Source organism: Rhodamnia argentea, chromosome 10 (assembly GCF_020921035.1).
Source record: "Rhodamnia argentea isolate NSW1041297 chromosome 10, ASM2092103v1, whole genome shotgun sequence".
Classification (NCBI taxonomy): Eukaryota; Viridiplantae; Streptophyta; class Magnoliopsida; order Myrtales; family Myrtaceae; genus Rhodamnia; species Rhodamnia argentea.
Window position 1 is genome coordinate 23,441,279 of NC_063159.1, and position 20,887 is coordinate 23,462,165.

At 40.7% G+C, this 20,887-nt stretch overlaps 1 protein-coding gene across 1 annotated transcript; it reads left to right on the forward strand.

Annotated features, from left to right (window-relative positions):
- The first annotated feature begins 15,393 nt into the window (after nt 1-15,393).
- LOC115735014 (F-box/LRR-repeat protein At5g02910-like) lies at nt 15,394-18,128 on the forward strand. Its single transcript, XM_030666054.2, has 3 exons — nt 15,394-16,595; nt 17,460-17,639; nt 17,732-18,128. The coding sequence occupies exons 1-3, from the start codon at nt 15,549-15,551 to the stop codon at nt 18,038-18,040; spliced, it is 1,536 nt and encodes a 511-aa protein (XP_030521914.2). The 5' UTR covers nt 15,394-15,548; the 3' UTR covers nt 18,041-18,128.
- The last annotated feature ends 2,759 nt before the right edge of the window (nt 18,129-20,887 follow it).

A 20,887-nucleotide genomic window follows, 5' to 3' on the forward strand; every position in this document is an offset into this window, starting at 1 on the left:
GCTGCTACAAACATGGCAAACAGCGATATTAAGAGCATCCCTATACCTCTTGTTCTCTGCTTGAAGCTTTTCATTTTCTTCTTTTAAAAACGTGAGTTCATGACTTTCATTTTGAAACTTCAATCGGGCCCACTTGTTTTGAAACCAAAACTTGACCTTCAAGGGCTCCATTCCTAGCTTCCGGCTCAATTCATTTTTTCGTTTCTTGTTCACGTAAGGGTGCTCCTTGAAGGCAACTTCGAGCTCTTTGATTTGATGTTTTCTTTTCTAGGGTTGACTACGGCTGCTGCTGCTATTGTTGTTGCTGCTATCGAGACCTTGAGCTTCCTCGCCGAGGGGGTTGGGTTTCATGGCTTCGACATTGGACTTGACCTCGAAATCTTCATTGCCTCTCGCCAGTTCGCTCTTAGGGATATCTAGGTCGGTTGCCTCCAGTAAGTGATGGTAGCCTCTAAACATGTTAGTTTGAAATAACTCTTACCGCCTTGTGTTCACTCGGGATTCTCTACTCTCCGATATACGCTTATTCTTTCTAAATTTTTTTTGAGTAATCATGTATGTTCCAGAGCCTCCTTTTTAACGTGGATGAAAACCACCAAGTCGGCGCTTCTCCCAAGATCTCGTGTTTTCCCGCTCTGTCTCCCTCCTTTCCTCCCGACGTGGTGGGACCCTCAAATCTTTTCGCAAGTATGCTTGTCTCTCTTTTAATATGGCGGGACCTTTAAGTCATTTCACAACTTTTTCGAATTCATGAGCCTCGAGATGGTAGATCCGTGATTCACGGACGAAACATCCGTAGTTTTACCCAGATAATTAACTCGGCCCCCCACAATAATTATGGCTATGACTTTTCCTGTCCTTTAAATTCGGATTTAACGCCGAGACGATTATCGCTTTCATATCTTCATCTTCAACCTTCTAAGCACTCTTTCGCACCCATTCTTTTTCGGTCGCTTCAACAACAATGGCCTCCCTCCCTGCACACGTCTTCTCGGCCGAAGTTTTGGTCAAATGGGAGAAATTTTACAATCTCCCGGGCCAGGGCTACTCTTATATAGCCAACCATCCAGAGGTTGAAACTGAAATTCGTCTTATGTTTAGGGATATGGACACTGCTTCTATTGAAGGCACCAAGTTAGAAGAGGAATACATGATCTTCTCCACCCTCTTCACTAACTTCCTAGAGGCTTACCATCTTGCCCATCAAGATGTTACCTTGGCCCATCTTGTGAGAGCTCGCTATCGGGATCGATCGCCAGCTTGGTGTTGGCCGGTCTTGTAGCCGGCAATCATAAGAAAGCCCTTGATTATGGTAATGAACAAGTCTCACCGCTGATTCGTGAGAGGGGAAACTTGGTGGAACGTTTGGCCATGTTCCGGACCATCTTCGAGCGCGATCCGCTCAATATTGTTTTGAAATTCCAATGCACATGGCTGGAAGAAAGGCTGGACGATCCGACCTTGGATATAGCCCGTGGGAGAATGCTGATCCATGATCCGGAATTTGCTGCCGAGTATCACGAGGACAAGGTAGCCAAGCTTAAAAAGAAATGTGAGCTCCTCCTCTTTAAGCCGGCGAATCTCGATTCTCGTAGCGATCGGTGTAGGCGGAGCATCAACCGTATGGAGAGTCGGTTAAACTCCTTCGTGATGATTATTAGGGCTCGGTTTGGCTTTACGTTCCCACCCCGATGATCTATTTGTAAGGCTTTCCGATGAATGAAATGAATGCAAGTTTTTACTCATTTTATCTTGGTCGTCATATATTTTTTTCGCAAGATAACCCATTTTACTCTGTAAATATGTAAATCTCACACTCCCGATGGTCAATTTAATTGGGCCAGAGAGATTCCCCCATTTGAAACAATCTCTCAGCAAAGATTAGTAATGAGGAAACAAACGAATGCCCAAATGTGAACAACTCGTGAATCAGTATTAATATTATAACTTGATTATGAAAACGTTAGAGTGAATCAAGTATAATATTTCTTTACAGTGTCAGAGTTGACTGGGTTGGTAAAGACACGACCATCCAGCTTGGCCGTAATCAAAGCACCACCAGGGAGCACCTTCTTTACTATGTATGGACCACCATAATTTGGAGCGAACTTCCCTTCTGGGAGTGAGACTATTAACAACAATTTCCGCAAGACTAGGTCATTGATATGAAAATATTGAGGTCGAACTTTTTTGTTGAATGATTTAACAACCCTCTGCTGATAGCACTAGCCATGACATACGACCTTAAGTCTCTTTTCGTCGATCAGATTCAATTGGCTCGCCCTCTCTTGGATCCATTCAGCTTTAGTCGCCTTAGCCTGAGACAATATACGTAAGGAAGGAATTTCCACTTCAACCGGTAGAACAGTCTCCATTCCATATACAAAAGAATACGGGGTTGCCCCAGTAGATGTCCGGATCGAGGTCCGATACGCCATAAGTGCAAATGGAAACCTTTCATGCCAATCATGATAATTTTCAACCGTCTTCACTAAGATTTTCTTAATGTTCTTATTAGCGGCTTCTATCGCTCCATTCATCTAAGGACGATATGGGGAAAAGTTCGGATGCTTGATCTTGAATTCCTTGATCAATTCGTCCATTAGCTTGTTGTTCAAGTTTGAGCCATTGTCGGTGATTACGGCTTTAGGTGAACCGTATCGAGCAATGATGTCCCGACGGATAAATTTCACGATATTTCGTCTTGTGACCGCCGAATAGGATGCGATTTCGATCCACTTAGAGAAATAGTCAATTACTACCAAGATGAATCGATGCCCATTGGGTGCTTTAGGGTTGATAGGGCTGATAACATCAATGTCCCACATAGAAAACGGTCATGGTTCGGATAATCGATGCAACTCGTTCGGAGGAACATTAATCTTGTCACCATGAATCTGACACTTGTGACGCCTTCGAACATGCTGAATACGGTTTCTTTTGAGCGTGAGCCAATAATAACCCAACCTCATAATCTTTTAGCTAACAAGTGGTCGTTCATGTGTGGATCACAGATCCCTTCATGTACTTCCATCATCAGACGAACCGCTTCGGTTGAGTCAATGCATCTTAGCGGGACGTAATCGAATGACCGCTTGTACAAATTCTCTCCGTTCAAGAAGAACTTCGAGGCCATCTTCCTTATGTACTTTTGGTCGGATACGGTACTTTTTTCGAGAAACTCTTGCTTCTGAATGTAAGTTTTGATATCGTGGTACCATGATTTGCCATCGGGTTCATCGGTCATAGCCATACAATATGCTGGCTTCCTTAGTACCTCGATCTTCAACGACTCAACCTCAAGTCCATTAGTGACTTGTAACATTGAGGATATGGTAGCCAAAGCATCATCGAACCGATTATGAGTTCTAGGTAAATACTCGAACGAGATATCGTGAAACTCCTCTATTAATTCATCTAGATACTCATGGTAGAGCAACAGTTTGGCATCTCGGGTTTTCCATTTTCCAACTGTTTAGAGGATAATCAATGCCGAATCCCCAAATACCTTGAGTCGAGTAACTCCCACCTCGATGGCAGCCTACAAGCCGAGGATGCACGCTTCATATTCTGCTATGTTATTTATGCAAGGGAATACCAATTTTGTTGCTACAGGATAATGTCGACCACCTGGAGATATCGTAACCGCGTTCGTACCTGATCCCGATAAATTGACAGCTCCGTCAAAATACATAGTCCAGATGTAATCCTCCACCGGCATGATTCGATCCTTAGAATGATAGGCATCATCATCTCGCCCCGGATTTTCAGCTAGGACATCTGCTATAGCCCGTCCCTTGATTGACTTTTGGGACAAATATTGAACATCAAACTCGGAGATGAAGATTTGTCATTTGGCAAGTCTACCAATCAAGGCGGGTTGATTAAACAAGTATTTGATAGGATCGCACTCTGTCACCAGAAGCACCTGGTAATGCAAGGTATATTGCCAAAGCCCGTGCAGTACCCTGACTAACGCCGCACATTTTTTCTCTGCTTCGGAGTACTTCATTTCCGAAGCTGTGAATTTCTTGCTCGGATAATAAATGGCTCGTTCTTTTCCATCCTCATGCCTCTCTTGGGCAAACATAGCACCCAAGGACTCACTAAGGATTGTGAGGTAGAGGATTAAAGGTTGCCCCGGTATTGGAGGAACAAGCACGGGTGGATTCATGAGAAGTCGCTTTAGTTTCCTAAAAGCTTCTTCACATTCGCTATCCCATTGGACTAGCGCATTCTTCTTTAACAGCTTGAGGAATGGCTTAGTGGTTTCTGATAAGCGAGAGATGAATAGAGTAATATAGTTTTGCCTACCCATCAAACTTCAAACTTTTTTAATCGTCGTCGGCGGCTTAACCTCACGAATAGCCTTGACTTTAGAAGGGTCGACTTCAATACCCTTGCCGCTTACCACGAATCCGAGCAGCTTGCCCGAGTTGGTCCCAAAGACACACTTGGCGGGGTTGAGGCGTAACTTGTACTTTCGAAGTCCGTCGAACAATTTCTTCAGCGTTTCGACGTGATATTCTCCATGCCTTGTTTTTGCTATCATGTCATGGACGTAAACCTCAATCTCATTATGCATCATGTCATGGAAAAGGGCAACCATGACTCGTTGGTAAGTAGCTCCAGCGTTTCTGAGACCGAACGGCATTACCCGGTAATGGAACATTCCCCATGGTATGGTGAAAGTGGTTTTTAACTTGTCATTGACATTCATCGGGATCCGATTGTACCCGGAGAAACTATCCATGAATGAAAATAATTCAAACCCCGCAGTACTATCAATAAGTATGTTGATATGCGGGAGGGGAAAATCATCTTTAGGACTGGCCTTATTCAAATCTCGATAATCGACACAGCACCGAATGCGCTCATCCTTCTTCATGATCGGGACTATATTGGCAACCCAATCAGAATATTCTATAGTTTCATGACCTCCTCTTTGATCTTCTGGACCAATTCCGGTCCAGCCCTCCTTGACTTTTGCACCACCGGCTTAGCCGAAGGATCGATCAGCAAACAATGTTAGACAATGGAACGGTCAAGACCGGGCATATATGCATAAGACCAGGCGAAAATGTCCCGGTAATCCTTCGGGAGCTTAATCAAGCGCTCAGACATCTCTTTGGAAAGGTTTGCCCCGATCTTAACTTCTTTAGGGTTTTCCGCATCGCCTAGGTTGACCGAGATAGTTTGTTCACCGGTCAAGGGCTTAATCTCCTCATGTCGCTCGAAATCTCGACGAATTTCCTCATAATCTGGACTGGACTCATCTAGGTCGTATACTTCTGAATCCACTAGGTTTCCCTCCTCATGTTCGCCCCTGAAACATAAAGTGGCGAAAATCGGAAAAACAAACGGGGTTTAGTTGCAAGGTGATTTTTTTTGAAGAACTTTATTTATTTATTTATTTTATTATTTATTTTATTTTTCGAAACCGTGGGACATGAATTCTTGAAGAAGCCTAACCCTCGGTTTTTACCATGATGACAAACTCGTTGGTCGTTGGTTATCGTCATCGGGTTGGTTTGGGATACTTCAACAAGATTTAAAAAATAATGCAATTTTATTGATATGAAATTACATCTTTTAGGAAAGAAAATCCAAGAGTACAACACAGAATAGAAATCCCAATGCGACCCAAAACCTAAAGGAAATAGAAAATGTCCCACGTAGGGGATTGCATAAACATAAAGATATTACTCTAAATCTAAACCCTCCAATGGATCATCACATATGGCATTGACGAATGATTTGGAAGGTTTAGGCGCCGGGTAAGGTTTCTCCTCATACGCTCCGTCTTCGGATATAGCAGCAATGGTTACATCGTCAAAACAACCGGCGATTTCGAAGACCTCTTCATCCTCTTCGGACCCTATTGGCTCAACTAGAATGCCTTGATCCTTCGGTGTGTCGGAGAACACAATCCCCAAGTCATCTTCGAGTTGGGTCAAATTATCGTAGCCTCCGACCACTCTAGCCGATCGGAAAGTGATATATAGAGGTGTGGGTAAAGGATCGCATGCTCGCTTACCGCGACCCATTGCGCATCTTTTATGCCTACATCCTTGACATCCCGCACCGGCTGTATGAGATTGGCTTTTGGGTTCAATTGGGGTGCGGATCCCTTGGCCATGTCGACCTAAACCCATACCGGGCTTAAAGCCATTGTCCACCATTATTTTAGCCACCATAAGAGAAGTGGTTAATATTTCGGGAACCGGCAAAGGACTTTCCGGTGATGCATGGATGGTGAGTACTATCTCAAAAGCATGGTAGGAATCTTCTTCATCATGAGCCGGCTCGATGTAAGGGATGACCGTTTCATTGAAAATCTGGTAATCTTCCTCTCCATGGACAATCACCAACTTCTGTTCGACCACGAACTTAATTTTCCGATGAAGGCTTGATGGGACAGCTCCGGCGTTATGAATCCAAGGTCGGCCTAGGAGAAGGTTAAAGGCCGAAGGAATATCCAAGATCTGGAAGAGAATGTCAAATAAAGAAGGCCCGATCTGAATCTCTTAGTTGATCTGCCCCAAGACATCCTTCTTTACGCCATCGAATGAGCAGATGGAAGTCTTGGCCGTCCGCAACCTGGCCGTGTCGATTCCAAGACGATTCAATGTGGCTAATGGGCAGATATTCGGTGCCAACCCGTTGTCAATAAGTACCCGAGCTACGTGAGTTTGCTTTTGTTTGATCGTTATGTGCAAAGCTTTGTTATGACCTCGTCCTTCGAGCGGAATCTCATCGTCATCAAATGCGACCTGATCCTTTAGAAAGATTGTCCCTACAAAGTTCTCTAGTTTGTTATGTTCAATATTCGCGGGTACGTGAATTTCACCGAGCACCTTCATTAAGGACTCCCGATGCTTCTCGGATGATTGCAAAAGTTCAAGTAGGGATACCCGAGCCGGTGACTTCCGCAACCGGTCGATAATGCTATACTCACTCGCCTTGATTACAGCCAAGAATTCCTTAGCATCTTTCTCGGTGACTTGCTTAGTCGGTTGGTCATCGCTATAAGCGCGTCTTGATCTTGTTATCGGGGCAAGATCGTAGGACCAATGAACCGCTTTGTCACTAACATACGGAAAAGGTTGGGGCGAAGCAATGACGATTCCGAGTTCATCGTCCGATGCATCTTCCAAGACGGACATGTCCGCTAACTCTGGGTCATTCTTGATCGAGTTAGTCACATTGGTATCTTCCACCCGAGACTCTTGAAAGGTCCCGGGTTGGGTCAAAGCTGCAAGCTCTTGATCCCGATCAATGATAATCTGGGATATAGTGGCCATTGTCCCGGTTTGACTTACCTAGACTATGAATTCGTTCTTCATGAGAGCAGAGACCTTTTCCTTCAACCGATCGAGTGATATCGGTTCACCGGCCTCATAATATCCTGCCATGATCAGAGCGTTGAGAACATCGGCTACTTCAACCTTAACAGCACCAACCTGTCTGATTCCTAGCCCGAATACAGCATTAACTTTACCCGAATGATCCGGCAACGGATTATTTCGGACATTCGGCGGTTTGTTACCTTGGAACGAGAATGCCTTAGAATCGAAAAGATCTTGAATCCGATGCTTCAATATGAAACAGTTGTCGGTGTCATGTCCAAACTCCCCGCAGTGGTAATCACATTTCTTTGATGGATTATATCTTGGCGAGCTCGTGTTACCGGGTCGTAGAGGCTCGGAAGTCGGTAAACCTCTCTTACGTAGAACCGCGAGTACTTGCGACGGGATTCCCGGTAGAGGGGTAAACCGCCGAGGGGACCGTTGATTCCCTCTTTGTCATTGCACGCCGAAATTAGCATGCTGCTGATTAGGAATCAGTACGACCGGCGTTTGGGTCGTGGGTTTTTGGCTGTTGGTCATGTTGACACATGGGGTCGGCTCCTTATCCTTTCCTTACCGCAAACCTCTTAGTCGTCGTGGTGACATCATCGTACCAACCTTTCTTCATACCGTTCTCGATTTCTTCAGCCATTGCGATGAGATGGCTGAATGACGTAGCAACGGATCCCAAAATTCGAGTTCTCATAATTTGCGGCAGAGTGGAAACAAACAATTTCATGAGCTCCCTTTCTGGAGGGACTGGTTTTAGCCGAGATGCCACGTTCCTCCACCTGGTGGCATACTGCTTGATTGTTTCTCCTTTCTTCATCTCAAGCTGTTCAAGATCTTCTTTGGTGGTGAGCACGTCCAAGTTAAAGCTAAAATGTTTGATAAAAGCATTAGCTGCCTTCTCCCAATCATCCATTCGATAGATCTTGTAGTCCGTATACCATCTCATGGCAGCTTCTTTTAAACTAGCCTGGAAAATTTAAACCATTAGAGAGCCGTTGGTCGCATACTTATTCATTCTTGCCTGGTACATCGGGACGTGCTGAACCGGGTTGGAAGTTCCATCATACTTCTCAAAGTCGGGCATCTTAAACTTCTCTAGCACCGTGACCTTTGAAAAGACAGACAGGTCAATCTGGGGTATGTTGTGAGTCCCCTCGACCTCTCGGATCCTTTGTTCCATTTGGGCCAACAGTTTGGCTGTATCATCATTCAATCCGCGGGCCGCGGGGCTAGTTTAGGGGATTGGGACTACGGGCGGCGTGCTCGAATTCACGCCGGTGATGATCACATCTTCTAGCGGCATTGTCGGATATGGAGTAGCTTCTAAGGCTTTACCGAAGTTGTCCGTAGGAGGAATTAGAGCGAGAATGGTTAGCGGCAAGCTGGCGGAGGATGATTGAAGTTTGGCGGCGAAGGTGGCCATCATTTCTTCCATCTTTCGGGACATCATCCCTTCAAAGCGCTCGGTCAAGGAGCCAAGTTTCTCGTCTAAGGCAGCACCGACGGTGGCGTTGATGTCGGCCATCTTCCTCGCGACCGATCGAGTAATATGTGGAGGATCCGTGATAAATTACTTGCACACAATAACAAACCAAAATAAGTACAGTGAGCAAGAATAGCGAGTCGGCCCATGATGTCCCTCTAGACTCAAACGAACAAAGTAGGTACGACCAAAGGGTTGAAACAGGCACTTTTCAATTTGTCCGTTTTTACGAAAAAAATCGTATTAATTCACACGTTGATCGAAATGCATCCAAATTTTACGAGCTTATAGTTGAGAAAATGATGAACAACTTTTATGTTGGCCAATCGGACTAGAAATGAACGGATCAAATCAGTTTAATGTGTCTTTCCGAAAAATCACGTTCAAAAAACTGTTATAACCGCCTGTAGTTGAAAGAACGAATGGTCCTCTTAAATTATGAATCTAATTCTGAAATTTTGTAGGATATTAGTTGAAACATAGGTCTACAACTTTCGTGTTTGGCATTTACTCAAAGCTTGATCGTAGAATTTAGTAAAAATCGTACAAAAGGAACAAACCAAATCAGAATTGAGAACAACCGATGAAATTGTAAAAGCTACGGAAGCAAAGTGCGAAATTGGAAACAAAACAATGAGACTCCTAAACAATCAACCTAAACCATGGACCAGCCCAAAATAAAAATGAGATAACAGGGTACAAGAGACAAGAAATTACCGCTCATAGGAAGAAAATGTCAATCGCAAAGATATGCGCATGAATCGTGAGTTTAAATCTTATTCTATCTATCCAAAAGGCTTTTGCAAAGTGAAATGATGAACGAAACGACATGTCGCAGCCTCGCACGCAATCATCATGACTAGTCGCAACCTCGCGTACAATAGTCATGACTAGTCGGGTCTAATCACTTCGGCTTGGTTCGGTCGACAAGGGCAATTCTCATGTATCGTAGCCTCACGTGCATGAGAACGACCCTTAAGCCATTTTTTGGAAAAATTTTCGGGATCTAGATGGGATAACCTTTAGCGAAACCTTACCGCCAAGGTTAAAGAACCATCTAAATACCATCTTAAAACTATTAGTGTAACCCTGGTCCGGTCACGGGTTGTGTGCAATATAGTGCAAATACGATAAATCATGCACAATAATTAAAGGCAAACACCGCTTCAATGATTCAAAAGTTAAATCACAATTCCAATTCACCAAGCCTGCAAAACAAAGGGTTAGGCGATCACTCCTCCCCTTATAACTCCCAATCTGCAAAAACATTTAACACCTAAGAATGAGAATTCAACCAAAGTTTGCCAAATCAAGTGATTTCTTTTTCATGAAATTATCTAGCTTAAGTCCTCTTTACGTCCCCAGATGAGTCGCTAAGTCGTCGCGACCTAAAAAATAAACAAGTTAATTTCCGGGCTAATGGATTATCGGGTTAATTAATTAACTAACCTAACTCAGACTCTCCAAAGTCCATACCAAATCGCAACTTAAGGTTCGACTAATTAACAAACAATGTAATTTGAATTTGGAGTCGCCACTAATTATTTTCGGTAGCTCGATTAGAAACCTAAATAAAATAGCGAGAGAAAACTATCTTATTTCTACGAACCGCAGATTTTGAATCCGGGGATTTGGTTACGCTAGATTACTCTAACGCCCTTTCGGTACCATTTTCATGAAAAATGTCTAATTTGGCAATTTTGATGGATTTTACTTGAAACTCAAAGGTGCAGTTTTTTGGTTTTTTCCTTTTTTTTTTTCTTATGAGAATGTAAGACATTGAACTTTATGCGATATATACCATGGATGATTTAGAAAGAAAGAAAATGCAGCCAGTCATGAGTATTCATAAAAATAAATTAACATGTAATAATGCTAAACTTTGGAACACGTGGCATATCTAAAATAAACAAACAAATGTTTAAACCAAACGATTACATCTTTGTAGATCGAGATGGAGAAGATTACCTTCTATTACACAAAATCTTACTCACGTACACGTTATAGTTTCGTTTAAGATCTCGAAGCTCGAAGCTGGAAGAACGTGGCTGTCGTCGAAAATGGCAAGCAGTGGCGATGTTGGGTGGCAAGAGGCGAAGAATGTGTCGGGACTCGTCGAAGATGATGCTCGACTAAAGCTCTTTTCTTCACTCTCGAATTTTTTCTTCTAGTTTTTCTCAAGAACTCTCTTTTTCCTCTCTTAGAATTCCCCTAAAAAACTCTCTCAATTCTTTTCCCCTCCCAAAACTCTCTTCTCTTCAAGAACTCTTCTTCTTTTATAGGCAAAGTTTTTCATCCTTCATTTCCTCATCTTCCATTTTCATCTCTTCTTCATCTTCATTTCCTCACCTTCCAGTTTCATCTTCTCTTCTTCATCTTCTATTCACCATCCTCCTTTCATTATCTTCTCTTTTTTATCTTCTCTTCACCATCTTCCTTTCTCCATCTCCTTTTGGTATTTGTAATACAATCCCTGAAGTTTTGAGTATTTGCAATATAGTCCCTGAAGTTTCAAGTATTTGTAATACCGTCCCTGAAGTTCTAAGTATTTGCAATACGGTCCCCGAGAAAATATTTCTTTCAAGCTCAAATCTTCTTGGTGCATTTTTTCACCCAATGCCTAGTCCAGGCCTTTGTTAAATTAAGCTCAAATTATATGCCAATGCTAAATGAATATGTGAGATGATTTTTGTTTAGAACTAAAATTAGTTCTAATTTTTATGCAAAAAATAGATTAGTCAAAATTTAGGCGTCAACACAGGGGCGTTCTCAATTATCCATTTTTTGCAAAATAAACGGAGTCTTAATTTCCGCGTCAAACTTCCAAGAGCAAAAACCTCGACATGATTGCTGAACGCCACATGGCACTGCATTTCCCTAATTCGACCTTTTATTTCCAGAACTTTTTCGTTCCGTGTTTAAATTATGCATCGCACGAAGTATAAATTAGTAGGGCAAAGAAACGAATGCCCAAAACTTGTCATGTCCGACCCGACCCCAACCCGATCAGAAATTTCGTGGCCTCAATAGTTTGGGGCAAGATTTCGAGCACGTTCTATTTCGTATGTTAGGTCAATGTTGAAGCCTGAAATGGATTGACTCACTCAAACTTCATATTGACATGGGCTATTCTATTAATAGTTATGCACGCCCGACTAGCATTTGATTGTTTTGTTATAATAAAGGAAGTTTTTCCAACAACCAAGTGATTTGAGAGTAGCATGAGCATGGCACGCGTCACCCGAGCCGCCCACCGGCACACGTGCAATGTAATTTTTGAATTTTTTATTTAGTTGAACGTGATTCATGAACCGTAGTTCAATTGCAATGTGGTCTCTGAGCTTTTTAATTTGTTCATTGTGATGCATAGACTTTCGGTACATATTCGATATAGTTCTTAAATTATATGAACATGTTCAATGTTATCCTTCCATTAATTTAATACCAGGGACAACATTGAAAACTTTTATATAGTTCATGGATTAAATTGAATGTGTAGCACAAATTTAGGGATCGCATTGAACATATTAAAAGGTCGGGGACCATATTGTATAATGGGCTAGTTCAAGGATAATATTGTATATTGAGTTAAAAGTTTCGGAATTATTTGTGCCATTTTTCCCCGTTTATTTGATAAGATCAACATGCTTTCAAAGGCACAAAAGATTTTCTGTCTTTGTTGCTAATACCAAGTCTTCAAGCCTGATTTGAATGGAGACATAGAACTTGGTGTTAAGGATGGTTTGGTTATCGGCTAGTTATCGATAAAGGAGACATTTGACGATAAACATGATAATTATCGGTGACCAAAGTATACAGCTAGCGACTTACGATAATGATTGATCCACGTCATCACCACAAACTTATGTATTCTATCAGCATAATTTCGTTTCCGAAAACCCAAAGATCTTCTTTCGGCGAAAGGTATTTCACTAATTTTTAGTGAAACGGTCCTTGTATCTCAAGAAGGAATTAACTAGTGTGAGTATTTTTATTTTTACAGTATTAATTGTCTAAACGATGTTTCTGTCATAATATTATCGAGGCAAGAGGTCTTTCGATGGTATCAATAAATTTGAACGGTGGGATTTTTCTACAATCTCGTTGGTTTGGCCGCATCATTCGGTCACCATTTGTATTGTTAGATGGGAAATTGATAGATGAGTACAATGCAATAGATTTGATCCAATAACTTACGTCTATGATCGAATTGTCGCGGAAGGATAAGAACACATCTTTTGATTATTGGCTGGGTCTATGGTATACATATAATATATGAAGATGACGATTCTTGTTTCTATTTTCTATCGCATGAGATTTCCTGTTGATATCAAAACTCAAGATTTGATTACTTAAAACTTACTTAAGCGACCGAACTATCACAAAATGATAAATACACATTTTTTGATCGCTAACCGTATCTACAACAGAATTCTTTCCCAGGAAGTAAACTAAGAAATGTGAAGAGGACGATGCTTTTTTCTATTTCCGATTATAGGAGGTTTTCTGTCGGTATCAAAACTCATGGTTACATTATCAATAACTTATATTAGTGATCGAATTGTCACGGATTGTATTTAACGCGGACGGGAGAATTCCTACCGAGGAAGTAAACTAAGAAATGTGAAAAGGAGGCCCAATATCCCAAAAAAAAAAAAAATTATCCCAACTTTCCAAAACTCTTTTTTTATGTCATAAAAGAACCCTCAAATTTTACATTTATCCCAATTCTGCCGACCTAATACCAGAAAAAAAATCCCAACTTTAGCATATGTATTGATTGTATCTACTTTTGTATGAATTCTACCACCGTCGGTTTTCCGTCTATAATCACCGTTAATTAATCCTACCTAACTTAAATTTTCTCACTAAACTTACCAATGAATCTTCGAAATACGGAAATAGCGGGTTTCGTGGGCGACGAGATTTGAGATGGTTCGTCCAGAGAATTAAATCTCCATGTCTAGTTGTTTTTTGGGCTATTGAATACTGGGAAGAATTCGAAAGACGCCTTCTTGAATGGCTCTATATCTCCCGGCAATGCTTAGGGGAAGTAGTTGGAGAGTTCTTTCATGTCGGCTTTGTTGATGTGTAATTTATTAATGACGTGGAAATGTCACGTAGGATTAATCAACAACGACTATGGACAAAAGGTTAACGGTGGTAGAAATGAGATAGAAGTAAAAGTTGAGGACCTTTTATGAGACAAAAATACGTTTTGCATATAATTAGGACAAATGCTAAAGTTGAGATTTTTTTTTTGTATGAGACCGGTAGAATGGAGATAAAAGTAAAAGTTAAAATTTTTTTTATGAGATAATGAAAGTTTTGGATATGATCGAAACATATTCCAAAGTTAGGAGTCTTTTTGAGTATTGGGCCATGAAAGAAATGGTGTTTTTTCCTACTTTCTAATACCATCCTTTCCCATCCTTTCCCATCCGTATCTAAACTCATGGTGAGATTACCATGAACATGAAGACTTCAGAAATGTGAACACGATGATGCTCTGCTGGGAGTAGAGGCGTCACGGAATGATAAAACATATTTTTTGATCACTTACTGTAATTCTTAGCCAAGAAGTAAAATAAGAAATGTGAAGAGCACTATGCTTTTTTCTATTTTCTATGATACAATGTTTGTTGTCTTTATCAAATTGGCGGTTAGATTGTTAATAACTTTGCTTAAGTAATGAAATTGCCATGAAAAAAATTAGGGGTGTCAATGATTCGGTTCGGTTCGGTTCGATTCAAACCGAACCGAACCGAACCATTAAGATGTAAGTTTGAATCGAGCTAAATCTCGTTCTGAACTGAATATGAACTGAACCCAAAATCTAGTTTGATTCGATTTGATTTTCAATTTTCAATTTTTATTTTATTTTATTTTCTATTTTAGTTTTTTGATGGCTAAGGGCCGGCAACCCCACCAGCCTGTAGGCGATGGCCGCAGGCGAGGGTTCGCAGCCCCCTCGCAGACGAAGACGAGGGCATCGCCAGCCCTCGCCTCGGTCGATTTGGCCATGGAGAGAACATCGTCGTTGCGGATAAAAGAGTCGCAAAGCAAAAGCGAAGAAGCGAGGAGCAAAACGAGCCGGGTCAGTTCTCACTGGCCCACTCGGTCGCTCACTGCACCACTCGCAGAAAGAGAAAAGGAGGAGAAGGCACAGGAAAGATATCCAATCAGAGGTGGCGACAATCACCTCGCGGTGGAAGAACCGAACCAAATCTGCCGGTGGCCGTCGAGAGGCCAGATCTGGCGAAGGAGAAGAAGAATGCAAAGGAAGAACTGCCTCTACGTCACTCAGCCAACAAAAATGGAAAAACAAAAACCAAAAAAATAAAAATAAAAAGGGGTTTTCACTTTTCAGTTTTGATTCGGTTAATCGAAACAAACCAAAATGAACTGAATCGATTCAATTCGATCAGTAATTCTGTTGAGTTTTTTGCACATTCTGTTCTTGCCGACTGCATTTATCATCATCCACGGAATTCTCAGCGAGCGATGGAGTAAAAGTGAGAACTGTGAACAGGATTAAGCTTTTTTCCTGCTTTCTTGCTCTGCCCGCCTCGCTTGGGTTCAATTGCGCGAACACCCACTGTGAGTAATTGCGCTTGCTTTTCAGTTTAATCCTCGGCCCACGGAATTCGTTGCGAATGCATTTGTGATTAAGCTGGTTCCAGTTCTTTCTTGATCGCGTTGGGATGGAACAAAGGCGTGATCTTGATGAGGATTATGGAATCAGTAGGAGGAACAAGGCAAAGGGTGTTGTGGAAAACGAGCAACAAGTGGACAGGATCAAGGATTTGCCCGATTCCATTTTGATTCACATCCTCTCGCTTTTACCCACTAGGGATGCGGTGAGAACCCTAATCATCCCCAGCTTTGGCGGCCTCTGGGCTTCGATTTACAATCTGGACTTTGATTGGTGCCTGTTCCACGATTGCTCGAACAATTTGCTGTACACTCGCGAAGGGTGCGGCCTGTTAAGGTTCGCGGAGTATGTTCGCCACACGCTCGCGTTTCACCGAGGTCCCAAGATTTGCAAATTCTGCCTTCGTTTCGAGTTTTCGATATACCACCTACTGGATGAACTGATGTCTCTCGAGCCCGAGGAGCAGGGCGTCATGATTGGGGCTGGGGGAGCTCGTTTCACATATGCAGGTGAGGTCACTCGTTGGATTGAATTTGCGGTGAGCAGGAATGCCAAGATCCTTGATTTGGATTTTCTGGCATGCGGCTCTCTCAGCTCGACTAAATATGAATTGCCTGGTTTTGTTCTCCAGAGCAGCTTCTTAACTGAATTGAAGTTGGTGAGCTGCGACGTGAATTCATCCGCGAAAATTGTCATGAGGGCACTTAAAGTGTTGTATCTTAAGGAAATCGCTTTGAATGATGTTCCAATCATGAATTTTATAGATGGGAGTCCTGAGCTCGAGAGCTTGACTGTTCTGGATTGTCATGGCCTGCGTGAACTAAATTGTGGTTCCCACAAGCTTAGGAGTGTGATGATTGCTCCACCTGGTTGTGATGAGCCAGAAGTTAAAGTTGCCTGTCCAAATATCAAATCACTAGCCATCTCTGGATGGGTTGAGCTTCTGGAACTAGAGAACCTATCATCTCTGCAAGATGCATCTGTAGATTGCTATGATTGTTTCATGAGTGAACATCTGGACTATTTTGCTGTCCAAAAGATTCTGGAGGAGCTCCATCAGGTGAAAGTACTTACAATGCATGACCGAGCAATTCTTGTGAGTTGACCTTCCTTTCCTCGTTTGCATAAAAGATGATTTGCTTGTAAATCGATATTTATTTTTGTTTTCCCCTGGAAATCAGGCTAGTTTTCGCTGTTGTTGATCCTATTACATGCTGAGATCTTAAATCACATCTCAAGATGAAAAGCCCCACCACACACCCCCAAGATCATGGGGTTATTTTTAGCTTTGTCGACCCTTCTCTCTCTCTCTGTCCTTTTCCAATTTTTAGTGGGACGGTGGAGGTAGTAAGGTTCCTTCAAGAAATGCCAAGAATTATGGGATTTGCTTTTCATGGGGTCATCCATGGTGTGGCCTTTCTCTCTTTTGCTGAATCGATGTAGCCATGGCTGGTTGATGGCGGTCAACCTTATTCAAACTGTGCCAGTACATTTATGAGCTTTACCTTGGTTTTGGGATTGTGCTACTTCAGTATGAACCAAAAGCATTGCTTGAATGATCCATGCAGCAGCTATTGGCTGCTTTATTCTTCTTTGATGTGAAGAAAGAAAGCTTGCTGTTGCTGATGTTGTAACTGAAGTCCATTCCTTGTGGCTGTTAGAGCACTGGATGATGCCATTTTAACATGGATTCTTGATGTAATAATGTACATGAGGGAAACAAATTAGTAATATATGATATTCTAAGCCGGGAAGCAATGGTTCTTAAATTGGTGGAGAGTCAAAACATGCTGGTGTCCTTTCCAATTTCAAAGCAGTTCCCCACTTTTCTCTTCCTCGCTGAAGTATGTGATAAGCTTTGGAGTATCATCTCAGTTATCGTTTCTCATTTCTGCAAGAGAAATTTTATGGACTGATTGGGATGATTTTTACGTCTTTTATGTCACTGTTACTATGTCAGTTTCTCACGGTATGGGAGTCGACAAACTTGCCTTGCCCATCCAACAGTTGGCAGCACTTAATTCTTAGGACAATGCTGACCAAATGGCACCTCCCCGGAATAGCGAAATTATTGAGAAGCTCCCCTAGCTTGGAAATGCTAGATATACACATCATCCCAGGCGAAGTGCCTTCCATTGTTGTGAGCACATTTATCCCCATTTGAAGTTGTGCTATACTTGCTATTCCAGGTATGTGCAATTTCTCATGCAACTGTCTGCTCTGGTTTTCCAGGCCCAAGAAGATTGGCTGCCTTTGTACAACATTCGTGAAGGGAACTACTGGGATTCACAAGATGGCTCTTTTGGATGTCTTACCGACAGCCTCAGAATTGTCAGAATATCCGGCGACATAACGAAGGATCGTGCAATTCAAATAGTGCAATTCTTACTCCGTAAGGCACTGGTTTTACAGAAGCTTGTCATCTGTACAGGGCCGAATGATTGTTCCATGGCAGCCGAGGAACTAAAGGAATTTTCCGACAAGTTGTTGAGTTTTCCTAGAGGTTCTCCTCAAGCTGTAGTTTTGTTTTCTGATGAATGACGTTCTCTCCTGAATGCTAAGTAGGGATGAATTAGTAGACCACATGTTATTTTGTATGCATCTCATATGAGATGCATGTTAGGATTTCGTGAACATCTAACAAAACTTGGAAGTCTTGCACTAATTTTTTGAAGTTTGAGACCATACGTTTGCTGGAATATAGGCTCCGATGCTGCAATTTTGTAACAAGCGACGCACCACAGCCGCATGATGCTTCGACGCGGAATCAATCCAATTTATGGTGCGTTTATTTAGTAAAAAAATTGATGATTTAGAAGATAAAAAAATTGCTTGTATTATTTTGAAAAATGGACGAACGTAAAAAAAAAAAAAAAAGAATGGATTGACCGCGAAGATGTTTAGATATAAATTATTGTTGATATTAAAAATAGTTTTATTTGACTAAATATATCAAGCGATATGAGCGATCATTTTACGGAATATCTTTTTCCACTTATTTGTTTTCCATGAAACAAACGTAGTCTATTTCGAGGAGAATTTATTTAGCACCGGGTAAGAAATCATTGGAGTCGTTAGCTTTCGTAAGACGCTTATTATTTTTGTTATATAAATCAATTACTTTAGCTGCTATTACTATTGATAAATTTTATCACAAGTTGTAAAATGCCACGTCAAATTTTTCAATAAGGAAAATCGCCGATATCACTCAAGTAATATCGAAACCATGTTACGGCACACTTTTGTCGAAATCCACTAGACCATACAGGTTAAAATCATTGTATTTGAGGGTTTCATAAGTGAGACCCCATAAGATCAACGGTTGTCATACATTACGTTCATTGAATCAAAATCCAAACAAGAAATTCCATACAAGTGCGGTCATCAAAATATGTTTTGTTTTGAAAGGTAGATAGTCGTTAATTCTTTGGCTGCGTTTGGTCGTCCGTATAAAACTCGGAATAGGATATGTTTTATTCTATCCCGTGTTTGGTAGGTGTCCTGGATAGTATAATGTTGGATATAGAGGGGATGTAACCTAGATAAAAAAATCCGAGGGGAGGGGGTAGGATAAGGTCGGATAGGGTTTCTTTTATCCGTCATATAAAAACTAACTTTTAGAATGATGACAACTTTCTTGTCTCATTTGTTTCTATTTTCATTTTTTTTATTTTTATTTTTTTGCAAAGAGGTTTGAAAATCTAATAAAATGTGTATATTTTCAAGTTTTTTTGTATATGAGAACGTTATTTTTATAGTAATAAGATCGGAATATTTCATGAGCATCACGTAGGGGCATATATGTCCTTTATATTAATATACAGTTTCTACCAAATGCATGATATGATAGGATATGAGAATATTCGATTTTAAATCCATGATTCACCAAACAGTGGATAGGATATGACCAAATCCCTAGATTTCTTATCCTATTCTATCCAATCCTATCATGACCAGAAATCCCGATGACCAAACGCAGCCTTTATGTTGTTTGATTTGCTTTCAAGGTGATGAAGACTATGTTTGTTTGTGTATTCTACTGAAAGTAAGCGTAAACTTTAGGGACTAAAGCTAGGCTTAGAACCGAATAGGATAGGATATTAAATTAAGGGATGTCATATGGTATCCATTGTTTGGTAAATTACAGTAATAAAGTTATATATCTTCACATCCTATACTGTCCATTGTTTGATATAAATTATATATTTAATGATCCTAAAATTTCCACAAACGGCGATGGTAAGAATCTCTCATGACATTCTTACCTACTTCATTCTTATTTGCTTATCTTTTTATTTTTTAGCTATTTGTATATTGGAATTATATTGAGATTTATAATTAGGTATTTCAACATTATAGGTGTGTATGCATAGTTTACTATTCAATAAAATTTAAGTTAGAATATAAATTTAATTTTATTAATATAAGAGGTTTGTTATTCAAGAAAAATAACTTTTTTGTTATTAGAAATCATTTTCATCTTTATCCCATCTCTCCCATGGGGTGATTTATCAGCATTGTATCCCTTTTATATTATGCTTTGTCCTGTCTTGAGCATGCACCAAACACTTGATATGATGAATTTTATTATATCTCGAGCTTCATCCCGACTACCAAACATAACCAAGTTACATTGATATGCTTGGCATTCTTAAACTTGGTAGGTTGATGTCTACTCATTTAATTTAGAATATGGTATTAAGTTTAAGGGTTAATATTATGAAAAACCCCAAACCAATACACATGTGATAAATTGACCATAAACTAATTTTTTTACCACAAAAAAAATCCCTCAAATTAGTACATCTGTGATAATTTTACTCCAAACTAAGTTTTAGACAATCAAAAACTTCAAACCGGTACACTTGTGACAAATTTATCCTCAATTAGTTTTCATTAAAATGGGTGAATAACCTCAAATTAGTATGTTTAGGCGCAATTTTGTAGATTTGCAGGGATAGGAGAGCTCTTTTAACAGTGTTATTTATGATTTTAAGTTTTAATTAGTGGGTTATTAGGTTGGATCAATTAAAGGAAACAGTGTACCAAAATAACTAGTTTTGAAACTTTAGGGGCAAATTTGTACTGTCACCAAGTTAGATGACTAATATGTTAAACTAAAAATTTGGGGGGCTGATCGCAGAATCAGAAAATTTATGATGATAGATACATAAATATTTTGAGAAATAATTGCTTAATCAAGACAATTTATCTAGACAAAATTGGAATTAATTCATAATAAAATCTAAATATGCAAATCTACGTTATTTGGTTTTTCCGATAAATGCGGACATGGGCCACTGGTCGGTCTTCATGCAAGTTTATAATTCTAACGCGATTGATCTCGGGGTTAATTACAAGTATATGAACTTCCCTAATGCAGCATGC